The 21,858-nt window shown below is 42.3% G+C and overlaps 1 protein-coding gene across 1 annotated transcript in view; it reads right to left on the bottom strand.

Annotated features, from left to right (window-relative positions):
• LOC144752518 (uncharacterized) overlaps positions 1 to 21,858 on the bottom strand; it is a 463,484-nt gene that overhangs the window by 38,672 nt on the left and 402,954 nt on the right. Inside the window, exon 9 of the mRNA XM_078640420.1 lies at positions 14,163 to 14,373. Within this exon, the coding sequence (XP_078496546.1) occupies positions 14,163 to 14,373 (211 nt within the window). The remainder of the gene's footprint in view (positions 1 to 14,162; positions 14,374 to 21,858) is intronic.

Consider the following 21,858-nt stretch of genomic DNA (forward strand, 5'->3'; position numbering starts at 1 on the left):
GACTGGTATTAACTCTAAGGCCAAGCAGAAGGAGGTTCTTACCAGTTGTAAGCACCAGATTAGTTCCTGTCTAGATAATGAATGTGACCCTGGCTGTTTATTATCTCAATTTGTTTCCATTAATAGTATTATTGATGGTATTTTTACTAAGGCCCCGACATCCAATAGTGGCCTGAAGCAGGGGTGGTTTGACAAGCCTTGTATAGTCGCCCTCCGAGAACTTAAGAACGCTTTAGGTGTTCAACCACGTGTCAAGGAGGATATAAAATACCTCAGGTCTAGATATAAAATGGCAATTAATAATAGGAAAAGGGTATTACAGAATGAGGCGTGGGATAAGCTGAAAGAAGCAGCCGAGACCAAAAACTGCAAACTTTATTGGGAAACCATTAATAGTCCTTTTCTCAGTAAAGAAGCCGCTCCAGAACTAACATCATATGTGGCATGCAGCGACTGGGTCAGTCACTTTTCCAGAATTTTTAATCCAGAAGGGCTAACTTTTGAGTCATTGCCTCCCGAGTCTACCCCTTGGCTATCCCTTCCGTTGGAAATAACATTAGAAGAAACCCATGAAGGTATTTCCAACAGCAAAGGAGGCAAGGCCCCTGGCCCCGATGGAGTCCCGCTGGATTTATACAAAGATGAACCAGATTTGTGGGCTCCTATCCTGGTGAGGATATTTAATTGTGCTGCTGAAACTAATTTCCCTGCAACTTGGGGTCAATCAGTTATTATCCCCCTTCATAAAAAGGGTAATAAATCTGAGGCTTCCAATTATCGGCCAATTTCTTTGTTGGACGCCTCTGTAAAGATAATGAGTAGGATATTGCTCAAAAGGTTAGAAGACTGGGCAACAGATTCAAATATTTTAACTAAAGTCCAATATGGCTTCCGTAAAGGTTTGGGCACACTGGATCAATGTGTAAACTTGGACCTTTTAATTAACAAATATACTGTGGCTAAAAATGGCAACCTCTTTTTATGTTTTGCTGATCTGAGCAGCGCCTTTGATTTGGTTAACCATGCTATTCTTTGGGAGGTTTTGCTGGAAGCAGGAGCACCAAAGGAAATTGTTCACTTCTTAGCCAGACTCTATGTAAAACTCTCCTGTAAGGTCCGTTATGGTACCTTGGGCGAATGTACCCCTTTTTTTAAAGTTTCACGGGGCATACGCCAGGGATGTGTTTTGGCTCCCCTTTTATTTTCCCTTTTTATCAATGGTGTTGACCGTTCTTTGATTGACATCCCTGCAGACGCTCCCTTGATTGGAGGAAAACCCGTCCCGCTATTACTTTATGCGGATGACGCTGTCCTCTTATCACGTACACAGATTGGCCTCCAGCGTTTAATTGATAGTTTTATGCAGTTCATACAAATTAGGAGGCTTCGTGTGAATAAATCTAAGACGTATGTTATGTCATGCGGACAGGCAGCAAAACAGTCAAAGCATACCTTTTTTCTAGATAAAGATAAATTGACACATGTTAAATCCTTTTGTTATTTGGGAATTACATACAACAACAGTGGGTCGTGGACCTCCGAATTTGATGCCATCAGATTAAAAATGCTGCGGTCCACCAGCAGCATTTTCCGATTCGCCTCCAAACTTGGCTCAAGAAGCATTCGAGACATGATGAATATATACAATGTTTGTTGTGTCTCTCCTGCTCTGTATGGGGCAGGTGTATGGGGCCATAGCGTGGGCACATCCCTACAAAGGGATGAAAATAATTTTTTAAGGAGGTTGCCATGTGTCCCCTCTTCAGCCTCCGTCCAACTGATTCACGAGGAGGTTGGGGTCGAGTTCATTTCTGACTTAGCAGCAGTCCGGCCACTTTTATTGTGGCGTTCTATTTGGGCTAAGCCAGAGACTCGATTCACTCAAGATATTATTCTTGACTGTATAGGTTTGGACCGCTCTTTATGCATACAGTGGCTAAAATACATTCACCGCTGGTATCTTCTTCTTTTTAATATTGATGTGTTTCTTGAGCCAGAGGAGGTTGTTTCTATTCCCAAAAAAGAAATTAAGACAACGTTTCTTAATTTTCAAAAGGCAGAGAGAGAAAAAACCCATGGTAACTTAACCACTGTGAAATTTTACAAGGACCTGAATTTAACCTCGGGGTTCCAACCATATCTTGTATACGTGACCCGTCCCTCTCACCAATATGTACTAACACGTGTCAGATTGGGTATTGTTCATCATCTGGTTGCATTTCCAAACCCGAAAGCCAGATCAGAGTCACTCTGTCCTTGTGACAGTACTTCTCGCCAGAGTTGTTGCCATTTTTTACTTTTCTGTAAATTTTATCATTTTTTTAGGATAAAATACCTTAAACCGATTTTTATAAAGTACAATATTCGTACCACCAAAACTGCATTGATACTTTTATCCTCGTTGGGGAATGAGGATATATTTTTCTTTTTGGCCATCTACATTTTGAAATGTACAGCTGCCAGGAAAAGTATTATACTATAAAACCCTTTATACTTACCTGTCTGTACCTATGTTATACAGCTGCCAGGAATCATATCATGTTGCTACCACCTTATACATTCCTGTCTGTATATGTATGTTTCCAAGTTTTATATTAATCTTTGTAGTTAAGGTATTATTTTTCTTGTTGATATCCACAGTATGTATTGTATGGTCCTCCCTTCCTTTTATTTCTTTTCTTTTAAATCATTTTATATCATTCTTATAAAGTTCAGAATCATATTATCAGAATTACGTTTATTGATATGTACAGCTGCCAGGAAATTGTTTATCAAGTTTATTATATTAACTTCCTGTCTGTACACATATGAATGTTTTATATCATTGTAACAGTTGTTGATTTTAACTGTTGCACATTGGCCTTTTGTACATTTTTCTACTCTTTTTCTTACCTGCGTCCAAGTGGTGATTTAATATTTTAAATTATGTATTTTATTATGCTTGTATGATTTGTATGTACAAATCGAATAAAAGCTTTTGAACTTGACTTGAACTTGACTGGTGCTAGAGGGGACAGATATTGGTTTTCCTTTGAAACTTTGGGATCTGTTCTGAAGGATCGAAGAGAACCACTTAAGTACAGGCCCAAATAGCCCCATCCAGTGTTCCAGGAGGTCAATTAGGTTATCGTGTTTGACAGTATCGAATGCTGACGAAAGGTCAAGAAGGATCAATAGGCACGACCCATTATGGTCCAACATTCTTAGCGCTTCATCGACAATGTGAGTTAGCGCAGACTCTACTATGTCTGGGTTGGAAACCAGATTGACATTGGTCAAGTAGTTGGAAATGGTCGATTTGGTTACAGAGTTGGGCGAGCACACATTTTTCCAGGGGCTTTGCCAAGGTGGGGATGTTAGAGATTAGGCGAAAGGTATGAAGGTCCGTGGGATCAGCATATGGTTTCTTTAAAATAGGGGTAAATAGACCCGATTTTAGGCAATTCGAAATAGCACCTGGCCGAAGTGATGCATTGACGATCATAGTCAAAACTGTTAGTAAGGAGGATCTAATTTCAGGGAAAAGGTTCGATGGCAGAGGGTCGTTGTAGTGATTAGAAGGTTTCAAAGTCAACAGCATTTTGTGTATAGTGCTTTAATCCAAGGTTTGTAACATGCTCCAGGATGCATTGTTTTTGGAGGGGTAGTGCTGCGCAGGGTCAGTGATAGTCAAACCTGGGAGACAGAGCGTGTTCAGATGACTGATCGACAGGTGATCAAGGGCAGAGAGTAATTCAGTTTCAATCTTAATAGTCTTATCCGTGAAGAAATCAATGAATTCTTCACAGTTCGGCAGTGTCCCATGACCCAGTGACGAGAGATTAGGATGCATGTTAGCTTGGGACTTGATGAGTTTGAAAAGTTTTTGGGGACAGTTTTTTGCCTGGTCTACTTGAGTTCTGAAAAAGGTGGCCTTCAAGGATCTGATAGGTTTATTCTATATGCTTCTTTGGGATCTCAAATGGTAGAGATGTTCAAGCGAGGGATAGGATCGCCACAATCTTTCTGCAAGTCTTAAATTTCTTCTTTCGTAATTAAGACTATCATTAAACCATGGTTTGGAGAGTTTAGAGGACATTCTTTTAAGTTGTAGTGGTGCAACCGAGTCCAGTACATTAAGCATTGAGTGGTTATAGTGGACCGTAAGGTCGTGGACATCCGACATGTTCAAGGGAGAGAGCAGTCAGATCTTGTGAGTTGATGTTCCGTAGACATCTTTTCAACTGTTTTGGGTTCTTAGGCTGGGCTCTACTTACTCTTACCAATTCCAAGATGAGGACGGTGATGCAATAGTGGTCTGAGGATCGAATCAGGGAGGATGGAGTTGGGCTTACCAATGACAAGATCTAAGGTAGCTCCTTTGATATGAGTAGGGCTGTCACAGATTTGGATTAGGTTGAGGTCAAGTAGGAAGAATTTAAGGCTATTGAACACCACATCATTTACATCGTTCCAGTGGAGGTTGAAATCTCCCAAGAATATCTGAGTGCCATGGAAATCAGCATTGGCCAAGATAATGTCCATGATCTGTTCTGTGAAAGTTGTCGCGAGGGGGCTGGTAAAACGTGTGCAGTTTGCATGAGTGATTGTTGCAACCAATCACTTCAATGCATAGGTATTTCTCAAGACCGCAGAAGGTCAGCATTGTACTTTCACTGTTAGATTGCTATGATGTAAACATGCAATGCCTCCCCCTAGACCACTAGTTCTGTCCAACCTAATGATATCATAGTTGGGAGGCATTATAAAGTCCAGGATGGGAGCAGCTGAGTCATTTAGCCAGGTTTTTGTCAACATTACAAGGTCAAGATCCTGGGTAAGGATGAGGTCGGCAATGTCCGCAGCATGTTTAACAGCCGATCTACAGTTTAGGAGCACGCATTTGAGTCTTATGTTGGTGTCCGTTGGTGCAGGTAGAGTGGTGGTGACTCTTGTGAGGTTGTCCTCATTTAAAGTTCTGGTGTTTGGCCTAGGTTCCCTGAAGGGATCAGTGGGGATGGATTCTATTTTTTGCACTTTGATATAGTAAAGGTATGTGCCGGAACATATGAAAGTAGGAGAGAATGAATATCCCTATCAGACAGTCAGACAGTGAGGGTCTACATCTGGAGGGGCGATAAGGGTCCTTAGAGAGCAGAGCGGAGACCCAACTATGGGGTGTGTGGGAGATGTGGGTTGGAGATTGCCCCATATAGGGGGGGGGGAACCAGGTACACCAGTTGGCTATGATCAAGAAGAGATGGTGATTGTTCATACTGGAGTTAGCTGACAGTTCCTCAGTGACATGTAATAGGCTACATACCTCTGCCTTAAGTTGTTGTAGGCAGAGTGCTATCTCGTTAAGTCGGCCTTCCAATGAAGTGTGTGAATGGGATTGGAAGGATAGGTTCAGGGGACCCTGAAGCGCTAGAGAGCTAGAGGGGTCGGGGGAAAGTAGGGCAGGTGGCAAATGAATGTGCCACGTGGGAAAGGGTTCTGGGAAATGAAGCTGCGTGCTTGGAGGGATGGGGAGAATAGGGGAGATGGGGTCAGACAGATAGGGACCCTTGGAGGCCTGTGGGAGCAGGTCGGGGATGCGGGTTGGGCTGGGGGAGGGGATCCTGGGGAGATCATGACAGTGCTATGAGCAGTGGAGCTAGGAGAGTTAGAGCTAGCTAACATTGAGGGGAGAGCAGGTAGCCTAGCGTGATGACTGTGCTGTCGTGGCTTGCTCACAACGGGCATTGAGGGGGAATTGTTATTATGAGTTAAGGTAGGTAGAAGGGTAGATGTAGGGTCAGATGATGGGGGTGGAGAGGTAGGAGATAGACTTTGCGAAGACTGGGGAACCACTGGGGGGCCAGCCCCTCCGAGGGGGGCAGAATTGAAGTTATCCACTGTATTCATGATGGTGGGAAAAAAGTTTTCAAATACCACTAGATTGACATCTGAAGCTTGTATAAGGATGGTTCCATTTTTGTAAAGGGAGATGGTGGCTTCAGCTCTGTAAGCCGAGGAGGGAGCAACCATCGATCTAAGACCATGTGGAGTTTTCCGGGAAGTGGATCTTGAGCAGAAAATAAATTGCCTTCCGCCATTGAGCATGGCGTTTAGTGTAGACGATGAGATCATTTATGGTAACACCCATTCTGATGGAAAAGAAGGGGTCTGAGATAAGGGTTTCCAGATGGGTTTTAAGTAGTCTGTGCTTGAAGTATTTTGCAGCATTCTAAGATAGATTAGGGGGATATATGATTCAGAAAGCATATGGCCAGCTGGCTCCAAGTTGGGATTGAGGAGATTCAAAGGTTTAGGAACCATAGCAAACCACTTCTTGACTCCAAACAAAGGAGGCATAGGTAAGCCAAGAGTCTGGACAGAGGTCAGCTCCAACCATAGGAGGCATAGGTAGGCCAAGAGCCTGGTCAGAGGATGGGGAAGTGCCGCAGGAGTTCAGTGTGATAGCAGTCGGAGAGTTTCATGGGGTGAAGTTGGGGTGTGCAATTGAATCACACTTGCTAGCAACGTGCCCTCGGGTTCCTTTGGGTAGACCAAGACCCATGAGAGCCAGATTATCTAGGGCTAAAAGACAGAAGGCTGGGTCGTGCTAACTTGAAGGCAAACATGGGATGGACATCTTTATATAGTAGACAGTTCAGGCAGGGATTTCACGCACAACCTTAAAGGAAATAACTAGCTCAATTTACGTGGTATTGGGGCAAACAAAGCAAGGTCACCCTCTGTGGAGAATTTTATTTGTTCAAAGTAGGTTGTGAGCGCCGGGCGTTTCATGCAGGTCCTTGAAGGACAAATTAGAGGCCCAGAGTGTTTGATATCCTGGGTATTCCACATACAAGGATGTAATTATCTCATTAGCTGAAGGGACTGGCTTAACAGTAGACCAAGTGTGATGTTAAGAAGAGAAGTCATGGACAAGATGTGTGGGATAAAGGTAAAATGAACCACTCCAAGATGGCCACCATATGTTGAGAGTGGAGAAGGCCCATTTCTCTTTCCATGACCAGCAGAGCATAGAGACCAGGGAAGGGATGCCCCTCTTCAGTTTCCGAAGCAGGAGGACAAAATAGATTCCCAACAACCACAACAAAGACACACAAAATCAGAGCCCATCAATGTACACATCTGAGCTCAGGGACATCACCACGAGCCAGCTGAACCAAGACAGCCCATCTAGAATCCCCAGAACAGACCGCGCTTGCGTGGCAACCACAATCAGAGATAGGCAGAGCAGGAAGGGCAGGCGGCGCCTGCAGGCAGGCCAGAGCTGTAGCAACTCACGCTGCAGTGCATCGCTTGACCTCTGCCTCCTCATTTGCCTCTGATGCTGAAAACGTAACATCAGTGGTGTTTGTGCCCCTAAAGCAATGATTGTTGTTTTGGTGACTCTGACCTGGGCCTACCCTTCACACTTTTAACCAAGGGTGAAGTATAATTTCCACGTGGGGGTGTTATGGATGCTGTAAAGCATGTTCGCCCATGTCTGTTCCCTCATCTTTGGACTGCATGTTGCCTTCATCTTCCTTCTCTTTTATTGTGCTCTTTATATGACAAGGCAGTAGTTCCTATTATATCTGGAAGTCATCACACTACTTTGTTTGTGTGTCAGCCATGGAGTTCATATATCTTCTTTTTGGGGCTATATGTCATCTCCAAACAGTAGGAAGATTAGTATTTTGTTTTGCATGTGGACCATCAGACTGCAAGGCCCACAATGCATTTCCAGTTATCTTGAATGGCAGGTCCACAGCTCTGGTTACAATGTCGGATCTTGCTGAATGGCAGTATTCTGCCTTTACACATGGCTCTAATTCCCATACTGGTTTGGACTCACATGGGGCAATGCACTAACCTGTGTCAGTAGGTCCTCGTGCAGGTGTGTAAATACTACCGGCTCCTGTCAGTGGCACAGTCATGGTGGGGTTTCAATCCTCCCATCCAAAGGATTTTGTTGTTGATGGCCCACCTCCAGTCTCATCAGCTTTTCTCCTCCTACTGTTCATTGGTGCACGAGGTTATTACAGTGTTTCCCTATCTCTCAAATACCCTGCTGCGTCACACTAGCTGCATTATATTTTCTCCTCGATGCCTTGCCATTTTTCACGATCTCAGTTACAGATAGTGATAATTGGGGAAACAATTTATTATTGTTTGCTACACAGTCCTTCATAATAATTTACAATTATCCAATAGAATCTAAGCCAAAGATGTTATATGTACTGATCCACAAAATATTGCCCATGGAAGTCAGGTAGCAACATAAGCTTTTCCTTCACACAAAAAAGGTGTGTTTCTTTCTTTACAAAATATTTGACATAAATATTTCTTTTTTGTAGGAGGTAGGAAATTGGTTTACTGGTTAAGGGGGATGAAACCCTACTCTAGCAGCAACCACAATTCTGGCCAGGGCGAAAAACAAGCAACCCTTATATTAACCTGTGCTTAACCTGATAGAGCGGTAATTTATTCTGGTAATTTCTCAATGCAAAACCCTCATGCTACTTCTATTTTACCGCTGGAAAGGGTGTTGGGCCCTTCACACCATGTATTACCTTCAGGAGATTTAAATAAACCTGAACAGTCAAAAATGCAATAATTATTTAAGCCAATGAAGAGAGTTGTTGTGTATTTTAAAGGGTTTTATTTTCTATTTAAAAGTTATTTTTTCTCTGACCCTTTATTCATTAGTAAAATATCAATCAGGTTACAGAATTTGGAAAACAGGAAACATAGCATTAATACAGAACACATTACAGTCTGCATATAAGCATTACATGTAGGAAAGAAAATGTGGCGCAAAATATCAGTCAAAACTCTTAAAGAGTTTCTAAGAAAAATAGTCTTGCAAGGCTCATCAATAATTAAATAGTTTGCGAAAATCTCCCATTAAGAGAAATAAATGCATACGTCAAATAAATCTTTTCAGACCTAATTAATTAGTCTAAGCATAAACTTAAAGTTTAGCATCTAAATCTAAAAAGCCTTTCTATCTGTCTGTGTCTAAAGAGCAAGCAGCCCCTTCTTCACCAGACCTCAAAGGAATGTGGCCTCAGTGCCAAAATATGACGTGCCAGGACTTTGGAAAAAATCACCAGGGAACCCCCCACCTGACTCTCCTCGGACGCCCAAGGCTGCACCCGTGAAGATCTTGTACCTAACCCATAGAATGTCCAGTCTAATCTGTTCCTTCTCTCAAGAGCTCACACGCCCCCCTGAAACCTAATGAGCCTAGTAGTCAAAATGAGCAAGAAGCCAGCCAAGCCTCCAGAGAGGTCATTGTTTAAAGTCTAATTCTTGGCAGACTACACAAAAATGTTTCATGTTCTGAAAACTTGTACTTGATTGGTCAGTCACGACGACATGAGGTCTCACTATCCTGACTCATTCCAAAATCCTGACTATACCAGTTTTAACAAAAGAAGCATACATGAGTAAATACATTTTATAAGTTTGCAGCATTTGCTAGGAAAAATGTTTCATTCTAATTCTCTTCCTTCCTGTCACAGCGCAGCAGGACAGATACTTTAACTAACACTGGTACATTGGCACAATCACAAAATGTACAGTTCAAAATGGCCTTGACTCCTTCGTGGTTTGAGCTGAGCTGTCACAGTTTTGGGCATGCTCTCTTCTCTCATGCAAGTCATAGCCTTGCTGGAGTCACAGGCAGCCATTTAATTGTAGGCCCAAAAACAAAACAGACACAAAGAGAATATTAATTTCTTGTAAATCAGCCCATTATGTTTCCCAACTCCATACTAATACCCCTTATAAATGTTTACCTAGCCAAGTTATTAGTTTCAAGCAGCTTTTCTATTATTTTCTATTATTTATGACAAAATAAATGTGCAATGTGCAATGTGCAACATAGCATTATTATGCATTATTATGCATTTAGTGTAAAATTTAAAAGCACACACAGCTAATAAAGTGCACACAGTTAATACAGCGCACACAGTTAATACAGCACACACAGCAACATGCTTTAATGTTTTAGATAGCTTTTCATGAAAAAAGCATTTAGCCCCATGTGTAGTATTTGGTTCATTTGTTAATTCACACATTATAAAAAGAGGTGTTATTCACTGAAATATTTATCTAAATATGCTACAAGTCAAAGTCTTTTAAGACAGGAATAGTGAAATTAGATTGCAAGGGATGAGCTGGGAAAAGAGAAACACATTCTATTAATCTTCAAAGCTAAAAAGGCCACTTTTCTCTACACTGCAAAAACACTTGTTAATTCAGCACAAGCATTTCAGACTGACTTAGGCCTCACTTTCATATTTTTCATGTGCCATGTTTTTAACTTGCACCAAAATGTGTGTGGCAATTTAAATGCAGAATGTCTGAAGCACAAAAATAAAACAGTGCCTGACTGCAGATGAAATCTGCTCCATCAAACCCTCTTTTAGCTTGACACAAAAAGTCAGCCTTAACTTAGACTAAATGTGTAAAGTATTTATGTAGCATTTCAAACAGTAAAATCTCACACCAATTTAGAAACATAGAGTAAAATGTAATAAATTATTTGAGACCAAGATGACATAAAATCAATTAGTAGAAGCAAGTATATGTAGTTTTAAAGATTTCAATGATTACTGTGCTTAGAAGCATAAACGCATGCCAACCATGGTTATCTGGTTGTGCCGAACTGGGACAAAGTAACAAGTTCAGGCCGACCGCAATGGAGCACAAATGTATGACGTTACAACGCATACATTTACAACGCATGCCTTTACAATGCAGGTTTCACACAGCAACATCCCTTACAACGCATACATTTACATTGCATGCCATTAAAACAATTTTTTAAAACTACATTTACAATGCATTCCATTATATTGCATTATACCTTTACAACGCATGCCATTGCAACACATACCATTACATTGCATGTAAGGTAAGTGTTGGATAGTGTAGGGGTAAAAATAACTATTCTAACTCCAGGGGGTGCAACAGTAGGGTAAGTGTTGGATAGTGTAGAGGTAGAAATTACTATTCTAACTCCAGGGGGTGCAACAGTAGGGTAAGTGTTAGATAGTGTTGGGGTACAATGCGTTGTAATGGTATGCATTGGAATGACATGCGATGTAATGCCTGCGTTGTAGTGTCATGCGTTGTAATGTCATGCGTTGTAATGTCATGAGTTGTAGTGACATGCAATGTAATGGTTGTGTTGTAATGACATGCGTTGTAAAGGATGTTGTGATGTAATGACTGCATTGTAAATGTAGTGCAATGTGATGACTGCGTTGTAAAGGTTGTTTCCCCGAAGCACGGGCTGGGTACAAGAACCAAGTTAGGCTCGCTGAACAAGGTACCTTAAATCTGAGTTGCCATGCATTGCGGTTTCAAAGGGATGTGGGGCTGTGGCTCACAGGAGCTGCGGCTGTGATGCAAGGTCCTGTATCGAGCTGTGTCATACAGCGGCAGTTCCTAGGAGCTGTGCAATCCTTCATAGGGGATGCGTCCCGCTGCAGAGGTTCTGATGTGAGGCTGTGAAGCAATGCATTGAACTTCATCGGTTCTGCCCAAAGAGACCACAGCTGGGCTGGCACAGAACCTTCAGGCCCACTTCCAAGGGTCTAGGCTTGGGGTGGCACCATGGCGGGCAAGTTCAGGTACTGGGTTCAAGGTGATTGGAGCCTTTTCTGTCCCTGTGGCTCTGAGAGGAAGCTAGACAAATTGCCCTTGGAGTCGCTCTGGCAGTCCAGAGTTCAAGATGCAGGTCCAGTCCTTCTCACTCAGACAGCAGGGCAGCAGAGCAGAAGTCATTCTTGCAGAGCAGCACAACAGTCCTTCTTAGTCTTCCGCAGGTACAGAAATGTATTGAAGAGTTGGGTCTGAGGGTCCACTATGAATTCCTACTTTAAAGTAGGAGATAATTGTGGAGGTTTCCACCCCCAGTGGTGTCTGAAATGTCCTGTCTTTTTGCCCTGGCCCCAGCTTATCTGGGGGCACAAGAGATTTGTGTCAAACCCTTTGTGAGTGCGCTTGGACAGAGTCCTTCTGATGTGCAAGTGTGATAGGTGACAACTCTCCCCCATCAAGTCAGCCATGGCTCATTCTGCCAACCGCCAATGTCACCTTTGTATCACTGTCTAGGAGCAATAAAAAAGACCAACTGCCAGCTACACCTATTCATGTTACACAGGATATAAGTGCCAAATAGTTAGGACAAGAAAATGCCAACTTTCTAAAAGTGGCATTTTCAGGATTGTGACTTGAAATCTAGCTTTACAATTGAAGAGGATTTTAAATTACACTTCTTTAGACAACAAAAACGACATTCCTACCTGCTTGTCATTGAAAGTTACCACTTATTAAATGTAATAAGAGGTCCTGTGTTATCCTATGGGAGAGGTAGGCCTCACAGTAGTGAAAAGTGAATTTAGAAGTTTTTCACTATTGGGACATGTAACACTTAAAAGTCCATGCCCAACTTTTCAAAATTCAGTGCACATTGCCCTATGGGCTGTTTAGGGTCTACCCTAGGGATGACATGTATAAAATTAGAGCGTTTAGGCATGGAAAAAGTTTTATTTATTTTGTTAGATGGAAATGGCAGTTTGAACTGCACACACACACTGCCATGGCAAGCCTGAGACATGATTAAAGGGCTACTTAAGTGGGTGGCACAATAGGCGATGCAGGCCCACTAGTAGCATTTAATTTACAGTCCCTGGGAACATGTAATAACACTGTACTAGGAACTTGCAAATAAATTAAAAGTGCCAATTGGGTATAAGACAATGTTACCATGTTTTAGGGATTAGCACACATATTTTAGCACTGGTTGGCAGAGGTAAAGTGCACAGAGTCCTAGGGCCAACAAAAATGAGACCAGCAAAAATGGAGGAGTAAGGCAACAAGTTTGGGAGAAGACCACCCTAAGGCTGACAGGTCTAACAGTTTTGTTGGCGGTATTCAGGAATTGAAAACCATATAAAAGAATATGTAAGTGCCTAATCTTATGATTTCCTCTTTTAATCTAGATTGATCTAACACTGGAGGTCAACATCCACAAGAGGTTTACATATGGCTACCAAGTCAACTGTGTATTAGCAACCTATAGAACACAAAAGGACACATTCTCTTAAAGGTGCCTCCAAATTCTGCGTGCAATTCCCTTTAATTTTCATGCATCCATAAACAAAGTCACCTGAAAAATGGTGCTCAACAAAGTGGGTTGCAGAAATGAAACGCTATAAAAGTAAATACTCAAAGCAAACAATACACAATAAACAATCTGGCATGTATTTAGTAGTAATAAACGTTGTGGGCCTTGAAGAACTGGTCAATACACATTCACAAAGGAATGGTAGTTGTAGTGTTCTAATTACCCAATCTAAGATCACTGTCGTATTCTTGATACTGTGCAGTCTCCTAGTACTGGGTGAAGTAAATAGGACAATGAAACAAGAAACTTTGCTATGATGATCACCTGGGTATAAGCCATAATGGATACATGTTCCAGCTATAATTGTCATTAGGCAGGCGCATGGTTGTCCTAAAGCCGCCTGCCCAGGCTCTAAAGATGAACTTCAGTATGGAAGTCTGCAATGGTTAGCCGTTCTCGATTGCTCTCTACTGCCATGTTTTTCAATGCTGGTTGCACTAGATATTGTTTACTTGAGAACCTGACATTTTGACTTGGAACATCTTGCAAAATTTGACTTCTGATTATGGGATGGAATATGAATTAGTTGACATAGCGTTAAACCTTCATTAACGTCACAAACCCCTGTCTCAAGTCAGGATTTTAAAACTGAGCTTTTGTAATTTTGCAACATGCACAAAAGTACAATTATCTGTTTCGCCCTACAAATCCTCAAATGCAATGAAGAAACCTAATTTGCAAATAAAGGTTTTGATTTTCAAACGTGTGCGAGAGGAACTCTTGGATGATGTATCTAATGTCACATTTTTTATTCGTTAAATGCTATATTGCCATGTTTATGGTTGTAGCTACCGCTTCATCATTTATTTGACTCCTGAAAGCCGTAATTTTAATTAGCAGTGGTACCTGTCACATTCCAGTAAAACCTAGTTTTTGATGCAATGTGACATCTTGTAGGTATTCACATCTCCATGAGCAGTTTATGTTGAAAAGTAGACCATATGGGTTGACAAAATGAAAAGATCATCTTGACATGCAGTACCTGGTTCTCCTTTCTCTCCTTTGGCACCTTCCTTGCCATCTCTCCCGTCTCTGCCAGGTAGACCGTTGTTTCCAGGGGTGCCGCACGCCATCACTGGGCAGCTGTTTGTGCTTTCTAAATTACTCTTCAGGTCGGCCATTGCTGCTGTGAACCATGACACTCCCAGCGTGAAGATATAAATGGAAGGCAAAATATTCATGGTTGGTTTATACTAGTAGACCTGCAAGGAATCAAAAAACATTGCACATTCTTCAAAGGGATCTCTTGGAGCATGATGTTGAAACTACACCTTTACATCTGAGACCAGTTACATGAAAATACCAATGGCTGAACTCATCCATGCAGCATACATGGTTATATTACAGCCATTATCGCATGTTCCTCACAATGTCTCAGTGCTTAATTTGAGCCGGAGGTTTCCAGTGCTCAGCACCAGCACTGAATTGTCAACACCTGGGATTGACCCAGTCTGTCACATGGTGGCGCTGTTAAAAATTACTACTAGCTACCTCCCTAGCCTTTCTTATAGAGTTGGCTGAATTGTCACACTTTTAAGATGTTTTAGTAATTGTGTTGGTACTGCCATTGGCAGCACTGGCAGTGTCAACGTGTGGGTCAAGGTGCAGGGGCCTCCTTACGAGGGCCATGGCTCTCATTTTTTTAACTAATTAAGCACTGCAATGTCATGTTATAGTATGTCTTTAATTAGTGTTAGTTCTTGCAGGTGACAGGCAGTGGCACTCAGTTTTGAGTACCTGGACTTATTTTGCATCAGTCTTTGACTGAAGCAGAACAAGAGAGAGAAAGGCAAAAAGGCAAGACTTAAATAGGCAAAGAAGGGTAGGGCTCTGTATTTACTGTTTCTTTTGTACACATTTCGAAATGGATCTATTTCACCAAACATGCAGCTAGATACATAGATACATTCTCTTGTTTCTTTCTCAAACATTTATCCATTCATCCATCTACATGGAAACCTACACTCCTTGCTCAAACGATGTCTCTCTGCATCTCATCATTTTTTTTAGTTGCAGTTTTATATAGGGCGAACTCGGCCCGAAGGTATCAAAGATCTTCACATGAGCACAGTTGCATGACAGATCATTTTTTTGTTTTTAGGCACGGGGAATTTAAGCGATTTGCCCAGAATCCCAGGATGTTTGAGCCTCCCTACCACACTCGAACCTGCTTCCCCAGCCTCAAAATTAGCTGCTATGGCCGTTAAGTCACCCAAAATAGAAATCAGGAGGAGAGAAATGTAAAAAAAATATAACATCACGCATCTTAATGAAACAGAATATTGGTGGGGATAATCCATGTTTGGCACCTGCATATTATGTTTTCAGATTTTCCTAAATGAAGAAAAATATTTTGAATTCATCCCAGTCCCCAAAATGAAGTGCCAGTGCTCCACACAGAACCAACTGCACAAATCATGCAAACTAAATTCCCTTTTTTTACTGCTAGAATATTTTCCATGAGCAATTATTGATGAAGTTGAAACATTATCTCAAAATTCTGCTTACCAAAAGCCATGAAGCTGAGTCATGATGATGCATTGTTTGCATACCTTCCCCTCTAAATAATCTATTTTCTGCAAGGAGGGCAGATTGCTTAGTATGGTTGTTCCCGGGAGTCACATCCAACAACATTGAGATCTCTTTATTGTGCGTCATTCTCTAATGACCTTCCACTGGTTGTCAATATAGTCTTATAGCCTGCCGCAGAGGGCTATACCGATTAAAGGCCTGCTCCAGCGTTAAAGGTCCGAACCGAAGGCGAGGGACTTTAACAAGGGAGTGTGCCTTTCATAGCAAGCATAGCCCGCTACGGAAGGCTTTAGGGCTATTAGAACATTCTGGCCCTAGAGTTTATAATGTTATAATTAGTAAAACAAAGTCCTCACGGAGCCTAAGGGGTCGAAATTCCCTCGAGCTCCATGCAGACTTTGTTCACAGCAACAGCTGTGAAAGGAAAACATTGGAATGTAGGTGCTCCGGGCTTCTACCAGCATTTCAATGTTCTAATATCATTTAGCAATGTAGTCCATCCACTTCATAAAAGAGACGTAATTATTCAGAAAATCCAACCAGGACTCTGCTCCTCAGCGGAGAAAGCTAAGTGACTCACCCCATCTGCTACTCCTTCTCAGAGATGCGTCCACATTGGTTGATTTCACTATATGTGGAAATCTGGTAAAAATAAAAAGGAGTCTTGCCTTGCAGAAAAGCCAAGATAGATTGATTGTCCCAGTGCATGTGTTAAGCACATAGAGCTCCTAATCTTGCATCTCACATATCTCAGTGTTTGAAACTTTAGCAAACATGGGATTTAGGAGAAAAATTCTCACACCTAAAGCTGCTCATATAAGAGGAAAGACATTATACTATAGCATTGTTGGAATAGGAATGTCTCCTAACCTACCGACACGATTGCTACTTAATTTTTCTTTGGCCAAAGCACCACTTTATTCTAGCCTTAGCTTTGAGGCCCATACTTGTGTATATCGATTCTAAGGTCCAGAACCCTTTCTCTGACCATGAAGGACATGCCAAACTTGACCTCTAGATTGAAGGACTACTGCCCATGTCCTGGCTTGTTGAAAAAAGTGGTGACAGCAGCCTAAAGGTTTTCAGACCTGGACACATCTTGTTCCTGGTTGTGGTGGAGTGGGGAGCATAATAGGCCACTCCTATAAAGTTCCACTGATATGTAGTTCCCAGGCCCTTGACCTGTCAATCTGTTTGCATATCGAGCGTGAGTGTGTGAGGCATGGTTGGTAGTAAGTGACATGGTGAGGGTATTCTTGCTGAGATCAGCGGGATACATTTTTGGTTGTTCTTGGAAGAAAATGAAGGTTAGAGTACAGTTCTCCAGAGAGTGGACATGTGTTGTTTATTCCTTAATGTAAATGAAGGACGCCCAGAAACTGAATTGTGAGGAGATGGAGACAGGTCTACCTATAGAAATTCCATGATGGTGTTTAGCAGGGTATTGCTGATAATTCATTCATAAACAGTGCCAATTGGTTGATGGTAGTTGAGGTGAATAAGTCGGCAGATCTTAGCGGAGAAAGGTTTTTAAGAAGGGAGTGTCTCTTCTGTCTTCCCCTAAGTGTTGCTTCTGAAATGCTGATGATAGCCAGGTGCAGAGTTTTCACGCTGCATTGGGCTCGTGGTTTGGGGACTCATGTTTTGGGCTGGTATATTCACCATTTGCTGTGAAAGCCACAACCTTGCACAAAGACTGGGACTGCACTGCAGTCAAAAAATGTAATTTGAAAAGGAACCACCCCAATCTGTCTTCTAGACATCAAACAGTGAATCAACTTAGGCTATCTGCAAATACATATAAAGTTAGAACCCAAACCATCCCAAATTGCTTCTGTTCATAGGGAGGGAGTGCTCTTCGGGGTGTTTAAAGAGCTGCTATGATTCAGAGATGGTGTATGTCTGACTACCAGCGTTTAGGAGGTAAGGGAACATCACCTAGAGTCTGCGCAAATTGTTGGAGAGCCATGAGAGTGCTTAATGCCAAGAAGCCTGCCTGTATGCTCAGAGAAGGGAGCCACACTGTTGAAAACTTGTGATGCCTGCTGAGGCCCCTTGTGCTGTTATTCTCCAGCAGTGAGATGTAAGAGATGGGGCTGTAACTCACAGCCTTGAACCCTCTGGCGGAGTCGATGACCATCCATCCACGAAGGGCACACGAGAAAGCTCCATGCTAATCTGCATCTCAGCTAACAGGTAACATGAGGCTTGAAATGATAGACTGATGAACCATGTCTTGGACTCAGAAGGTTAATCCCACACTTTAGGGAGAATAATGACTCACAAGAAGAATGAATTCTTTATTAGCAAGATACATAACTGCCTGAACTACAAGTTACTATGTTCCCGATCATGCCTCTTTTAATTCCTACTAGACTTATGTTGCTGGTGTGGGAACTGTAGAAGTAGGCTATGACCCAGTAGTGTACAATGTAGAACCCTCTAGATGAAACACCAGTGTGCATCATTTCTTTTTGTTGTATTAATAAAGTTATTCCTTTTTATTAAGAGAAGCACTCGCCTGAACAGTCAATTATTGTACCCATTCATTGACTGTTGAGTTCAGAGTCTCTCCTTTCTACAATGCCTCCCTGAAAACCTGTGACTGCTTGCCCTCGCTTCCTGTGCAAAGTGCGTAAGGAAGTTAATTACTCGACCCAGTTTGCAAAGCCATAAGAGGATTGAGCCCAGGACACCAAAATCAAACAATACCAACCACCAATATTGTGAACCAGTGGTCCCTGCTTGACCAGAGACCACTTTGAATGATGTGTGACATGCAAACTTATACTACAGAGATCAAAAACTAAAACCTGTAATGTCGCCTGGGCAGAGCTTCACGTTCGACATGCTCAATTAAATTTTCGTTGTGCCCGCTCAGAGACGACCGGATATGAAGTCAGTAATAGCCTAAGATGGGGCCAGCTGACTTCCTCGCCTAAAGTACATTATGCGTTTGAGGCCACATAATACTGTGAATTCAGTTCAAGTAATTCAAGTTAAAGGTTCCTAATTTATCACCCTGTATTTGGAGGTTCAACTGAACAAGGTTAAAAAATAATGTGTGTGTTCCTGCACCCCGCATGTTTTGTGTCTTGAATGATCCACTGCAGAAGAGGCAGTCTCTCTCCTTGAGTCCATGGGTCGCGGATGGCGGGGCTGGCGCAGGGGAGGTGGCAGGGGGGTTGCACGAGGATGCGCGTAATACATTTTTTTTGTATCAACTTTCCTTCCCGCCGGGTCCCACGTCTCTGCTCCTACTCTCCTCAAGGAACTGGAAGCACAGCCAGGCCCCACTTACTAATCACAACGCTGCAATGTGGAGTTGTGATTGGGAGGCACCCAGGCTTCCCTGACCAATCACAATTCTGCAATGTAGCTTTATGATTGGTTTTGAACGTCCTGGTTTGACGCTCAACCAAGGAATGGGGCCTGGGCCTGTTCTCAGAATGGGGAAAGTGCTCATGACTGGTGTGGGTGGCCCCAGAGGGCCAACCAAAGAGTCATTGCGCACTTAGGAGTGGGCAAACCGCTCCTCCCCTGCCCTGCTCCGAGAGTAGAGCAACCCCGCCCACCCGCCTGCCCTCAAAGCAGCACAAACATAAAATGATAATAACTGAAAGTTATTGTCATTGTATGTTTCCTCTTCTCGCACTGCTTGAAAGCAGTGGTGCGACGCTTCTCCACCATAGCGGAGGAGCCGCCATTGGTCCACAGACAATTCACCTCTCCTGCAGCTGCTTAGTTTTATGCTGTGTAGTGAGATGTGGTCAGAGGGAGATCACAACTCACACAAGACTCACATAGAGACGTTCCATTTGTACAGTCTGACAGGTGCCTTGTTTCTGCTGCTGCTTTGTTAGTTTCTCTTATTGGCTCTGAATATTAGCCCTGTGTCGTCCCCCCCCACTTTTCACCATTGATAATTCTATGATGGTACTGTTGGATTAAGGACTTCAGAAGTGTCTGAGAGGTTTGCAAAAACACATTGGGGAGCATAGCATGTCAGGCCACTTTATCAAACACTGTGAGGGGAGAAATGACATTTTGGATAACCACTGGGTGCGAGTCCTCGCACTTCATAAAAAAATAGAATACATTATTTGTATTGAAAGAGCTGCTTGTCAGGCAGAAGTTATCACTTGCCACAGGACGCAAAAGTGTGGCGGTGACGTGTTATACTATATTCAACAGTTATGTCCTGGAAACTAAGCATTCAGTGAGTAGCTGAACTTTGCTCATGTTGCAGTAACATCCTGTCACATGTTGACACAGCTTTGGCAATGGCCATCAGGGGCCACAAAATTGGGAACATTGGTAATTTCAACAGCACATGCACACAGTCTGACAAAGACACTGCAAGAGAAACACATTCATCCCTGAGAAAAGTGTCACATTGAAACAGTACAAGTCCATACATACATCCCAATCGAAATGACGGGTAGAAAAAATGATTGTAAGGAGCAAGGTCTTCCTTGCCTGATCGAGTCAAACTATACCAAGCAATACCCTCTCAGTGACATCTCCATAGGTTTAATCAATTATTGTAGTAGCTAAGAGACAATCCGCTTGACTAATAGGCATACACGTGGACCTGTGCCCAGGGAATCAGGAGAAATACAGCCAGAGAGGCACATTGATCCTCGCATACAGGGCATGATTAAAAATAGAGAGGATCACAACTTTTCTTTTTTTAAATTCTTTTTTTTCCACAGTGTTTATATATACATACACGTAATAGAACTGACAACAAATTTCAAAGCAGTAGTGCACTCCTTTTTGTTTTCCGTTTTACCACCAGCCCACCCACCCCAGGGGGCAAACTAGGATCTCAGTTTATAGCCTTGTCCAATAAGGTCTTTATTTCTTAGCATATTTTCCAGGATATAAATTATCCTTTTTGCATTACTTTCCCCTAAGTATTTTTACAATTTCCCTCTACCCACTCTGTTACTGGCGCCCACCTTTTAACACCCTTAGTTCATGCACGTGCCTCTTTTCTCACAAACAGCATTTTTTCTAGATAATAAAACTGCAAGAAACGGGCTAGCCATTGCTGAAAAGTTGGGGGATTAGGATCCAACCAACAGATGCTATATAAAGTCGTAAAACTGCCATGGCTATAAAGAGTAGCTCTTGAACCATGTCCCGCACTTCACCCTCCCCCACCTCTAAAACCATCATGCAAGGAGATAGGGTACATTCTATTCCAAGAGTTTCCTTAAAAAATGTAGTAATGTCTTGGTTTATGGTCATAAGCGTGTTACAGGAAGAGAAAACATGTACCAAATCTGCCTGGTATAGAGCGCATTGAGGACAATGTGCCCCTTTACCATTCCCCCATTTAGCAATCTTTTAAGGGGTGTAGTACAAAGAGAAGCAGGTTTTATAATATTGTGCCTGTAACCGTGCCGGGATTAGTATCTTTCATGCCATCTTGAATGAGTGCTGGAATAGGACTTCCGAAAAACCAATTTGCTCCTTCTATCTTTGCAACCATAGTTCAAGATCATCTTTCATCAGAGCATTGAAGAGGTTATAAATGGTGCCTATGGTGGGATCCCTATCTCTTAATATCATGTCAGCAATATACTTTTTAGAAAAGTCAATTGGTCCACCTCCCTTTTTAAGTGCAAAATCCCAAACTTGAAGATATTTAAAAAAAATCCTTCAACTCTATCTTAAATATTTCTCTGAGGATTTCAAAGGAAGCAAATCCTTCACCATTAAAAAAAGACCCACATTTTGCCAAGCCCAACTCCCCCCATTTTTTAATTGTTTGATCTTGAAATATTCCAGGCAGATTTCAGTTGTTTAACAAAGGTGTATTCTACTTACAGCATTCCAAACTTTAAATCCCCCTCGTAAAGTCTTAAATCTAACTTTTTTACAGTGGTTTTCATTCAAATATTTCCATTGACGTGCCCAAGATCATTCCCAAGTGTTAGCTCAAGAGGGTTTGGAATCTCTCCGGAGTGTCTATTAGTTGGTTTCTCTTGAATCAAGACCCGGTTATATATCAGTGTGGTGGCCCAGTAATATAATCTGAGGATGGATAATGCCACTCCTCATTCCCTCGGGAGCGTAAGAAATTTGAAGGCCCTTCTTGGCTTGGTGTATGCCCATATAAACCTGGAAAACGCATC

The sequence above is a fragment of the Lissotriton helveticus genome, chromosome 5_1, assembly GCF_964261635.1.
Source record: "Lissotriton helveticus chromosome 5_1, aLisHel1.1, whole genome shotgun sequence".
Lineage (NCBI taxonomy): Eukaryota > Metazoa > Chordata > Amphibia > Caudata > Salamandridae > Lissotriton > Lissotriton helveticus.